The 3,906-nt window shown below is 55.6% G+C and overlaps 1 protein-coding gene across 1 annotated transcript in view; it reads right to left on the reverse strand.

Annotated features, from left to right (window-relative positions):
* Positions 1 to 268: 268 nt before the first annotated feature.
* The window catches only part of VDBG_07699 (conserved hypothetical protein), a gene marked incomplete at both ends in the record, with an annotated part of 4,572 nt that continues 934 nt past the window's right edge, over positions 269 to 3,906 (reverse strand). The window contains one exon of the mRNA XM_003002194.1: positions 269 to 3,820. Within this exon, the coding sequence (XP_003002240.1) occupies positions 269 to 3,820 (3,552 nt within the window). The remainder of the gene's footprint in view (positions 3,821 to 3,906) is intronic.

Genomic DNA, 3,906 nt, shown 5'->3' on the forward strand with positions numbered 1-3,906 from the left:
TCGGCTCCCGTGGCAATCAATTTTCTCGTCGCTAAGCAATCGTGAGATGTTTTCCAAGGAAGATCTGGGCGACATATAGGTCTGAATACCAGTGGGTCACTCAAGCTGGGAGGAAATCGCAGCTACAGACAATAGGTTCAGGATGTCAGGGAACTCGTTTTCGCGGAAGGGAAGTATTCGTTGCATATTCAATAGGTCTTTCCAGGAAATAAGCTGCTTAGGACTTGATCGTCATGTGTCTTCGAAGAATATGCCGACGGCTTCACTATCACGTCTCCGACTTCTTTTCACGGCCCACCATCATGAGGTATCCCTCCAGTGCTGTATACGGCCCACGGTCAAATCTGGCCCGCTCGTCCTCAGCTGCCACCGGCAAGGCCATGTATCTTTCGAGCGCTTCAATCGGAGCTGGCGACGCCACGGGACCATCACTGGCTCTTCCACCATTGTCCTCGGCCGAAGGGTGTTTGGCTTCCCCTGGGTAATACGGCTGCAGCCATGCCCAGTCGCCGCCCGCCACAGCCGGAAGTCCCACAGCTCCCTCCTCGTGCTTCACGTCGGGCAAAGTGACAGCAACATCTGGCGCAAGCTCAAGATCGTCGACAAAGTTTGGAACGTCTTTCGTGACAATGATGGGGCCAGCGTGGAAGAAGGCTTTCATCCTCGCGAGGGCACCCTGCCAGGTCCACGGCGGCAACGACAGTTCACGCACGGGCAAGATCCCCGAGTATACGTGGAGCGGTACAAACGGATCCGTGAGTGCTCCAAAGACTTTGAGTCGCGCGTTGTGTCGACGTCCATACTCTTCGGCATCTACCACGTTGCGCGGCTCAGGACTTTCGTAGTATGCATTAAGATGCACAAGCTTTGAATGTGCGACAGGCGGGAGGTGATCAGGATCTTCTTTCACCTCGTTTCCGCCAGGCGCGAAGTCTGAACGGATACTCTTGAGCTCGAGCCCAAGGTCTTTAGTATCCTCTGAAGAGAGGCTCTCGCGGCACTCAAAGTAACCCACGAGACCATCGAACCCACGCTGCCTGTCACCAATCTTGACGCCAAATGAGTACTGTTCCTTGCCTGTGCCCGGTAACAACCCATGGGGCGGCTTCCTCGGCCGAGTCTTAGGATTTCCATCCTCATCTCCCTGCTCGCCATCAGCCTGGCTCGCGAGGGCATCAGCTGCCAGTTCCAGTGACCATCCGGCATTGACGAGAGCCAGCGGACGCCCTATTAGCGCACTCGCAAACTCGGCGTAAGCCTCAGGGGCAGCAGCGGCATCCATTTCAGACGTGGACGTCTCGATCATGGTCCAGAAGGCGTGGAGAAAGTTGGGATCGCCCCCGAGCCGTTGCACGAGCAGCTGGAGCTGCTGCATTTCTGGGTTTTCGGGCAGACGGTCGCCGGCTTTAGGTGGCCGGAAGGGCAACCATTCAGGCGAGGTCTGGGCCCCCGATGGTCCCGCGAGTCGAACCTCCCGGTAGAAGGTGCCGTCCGGGAGGAATAGCTGGATGCCTGTGTTGGCGTAATTGATGACCACCCAGCCCCAAATGGGATTCTCCCACTCGTCTGCTGGGCGCCAGAAAGGTGTTGAAACTTTTGAGGAGGGCAGGAGCCTGCCGTTCTGTGTGCTAATACCTTCAGTGCCGTCGGCATCGTCAGTCTTGTCAGCTCGCACAACAAAAGTTGCGTTTAGGCGGGCTTGTTGATTAATCTGAGGCGGAAGCTGCATGAACTCGCATGGTTTGGGGTCCTCATCGCGCACATCATCGTCATCGCCATTACCCCCATCCTCATGACTGAGCTCTTTCCTCGAGAGGCCTTCATCTCTTTCGACAACGTTCGGCTCCCTTGCCGTACCATCTCCTCTCAGCTGCGGCGCAAGCCACTCACCGATGCATGGCCATACCTTCTGCGGGTTTTTGCTCGGCCGTGGATCAATGGCGTGGATGGCCTGGCCGAATTTGTCGATGATCTTAAGCCGTGTGAGGCGAAATTGGCCATGTGTCGCCGGCTTGAATAGTGGTTCTCCCGTAGTGGAGGCTTTCATGGACTTTCCGAACGGAGTATTGTCAGTTTCGATGCCGATACTTCGGAGTTGAGGGGCCTCGAAGCCCCCGTCTTTGCGCTCTGCCTCCTTTATGGGCACTACCTCGCCCGTACCGCCGTGACGCAGATTAGGTTTGATGTGATTGCCCTGTTGCACTGTTGTCAAATGCGCCGCCAGCCCAGCCAGTGGTGCTGACAGGAAAGACAATTGATGAAGTTCGCGAAGTAATTCCTCACGTTTGTGCTTGTCGAGCAGTCCGCTATTCTCCTTGCACTTCTCCGCGTTCTTGTCATTGTTATTTTTCTCATCTCTGTCGTCCTCCCTGTCCTTCTTATGATCTTGTTTGTCTTCGCCGAGATCACTTGCTGGAGTACTATCAAAGAGTTGTCGGATCTTAGCTTCAAGCGAGAATGATGGCTGCGGTAGGATCAGCACCCGGCCCTGAATCTTGTGCTTATCCTTATTCTTCGTTTCCTTTTCTAGATCTACCTTGTTGCCGTCGATGCCGTATCGAAGCCGCTTTGTTTTGAGAGTGCGGCTCGAGAGAGGTGCTAGCGTCCAGAGATCAAACGGCACGTGGTGATACTCGATCTCCCACTCAAGGAACAGTGGGAACCATGGCTGTGTGTTGTTCCAGTTGTCGCGCCAGGGTCCCATTTTGACCTGATCGCCGTTGCGATGCTCTTTTTTGTCGTGGAAGAGCGGTGCCTGCACGTTGTCAGGGAGCGCCGGCTCAAGATCCTCCGTCTGCGGGCGTAGCAAGACAAATTCGTCAACGAGCCGTTTAATTGCTGGTCGGAGTTCCTTCGGCAGCTTGGGAAGCACAATTGTCTCAAGCTCGCTCCATGATGGGCCATCCGTTGCATCGGGCTTTGGTATATCAGGACCTAGCTGTACTGGCTTCGGCTTCTCCAACGCTGTCACCGTCTGAGATTCAAGTCGCATGAGAAGATCATCAAGGTAATCGTACTGCCAACCAGACTGGACGCCGCCAACAAGCAAGGTCGGGTCTCGCTGCTGGTGGAAAGCAGGCCTTGCTCCCGGTTGGACAGTCCTGGGTGTCTTCTCAGGCCCAGCTAATCCATTGATCTCCGCGATGAGATCCCTTCGGCGGTTCTCAAGCTCGCCAACTCTTGTATGCAGGTCTCGCACCCGTGGACCCGTCTTGACTTCACGCTGTTTGGTGGCATCCGAGACGAGCCACCACCAAAGAGCAAACATCTCCCATCGAAGCCGGGCTGTGGTACGCTCTACGCCGTCAAGCAGTTTCTGAAGGATGTTCAGTCGCCGAAGGTTACCGAGAACAGCTGGAGGCGCGATGGGGCGATCCTTGTTTCCACCATCGCCATTCTCCTGAGCACCCGAGGCATGCCACGCTTGGCCACCATCGCCACGTAGGTAATTCCAATTATAGAGCAGATCTTTCGCCTGCTGCTGTGCTTCGACACCATCGTCCCGCGCAAGCAGGTGTCGCTCAAGGGCACCAATATACTCTTCAAGTTTGTGCGGGATGCTATCGACCGGATCTATCATGCGCATCGCCCGCGCGTACGTCGTCAGCGCGTCCAGAGGCGTCGTGCCAACAGCAACTGGCAAGCTGCTGTTGAGATGTATAGAGAAGTCATCTGCTGGGACCTTGGCCGGTTTCTTATCAACATCCCAGTTAACGTGATACATAGCGCCATGGCACAAAAGCCGCGTGTCGGCCTGTGAACCGAGCCAGTTCTTGAATTCTTTCTCCTGGTCCTTCTTGTCGGCCAACTTTATACGTAGCTTCAACAGTTCAAGACGCCGCCGTCTTTCAAGGCCTTTCCCGAGCGTTGAGCCAGCGAAGAGGTCGTCAGCGGGGGACTGAGTGC

This window comes from Verticillium alfalfae, genomic scaffold (genome assembly GCF_000150825.1).
Source record: "Verticillium alfalfae VaMs.102 supercont1.10 genomic scaffold, whole genome shotgun sequence".
NCBI lineage: Eukaryota > Fungi > Ascomycota > Sordariomycetes > Glomerellales > Plectosphaerellaceae > Verticillium > Verticillium alfalfae.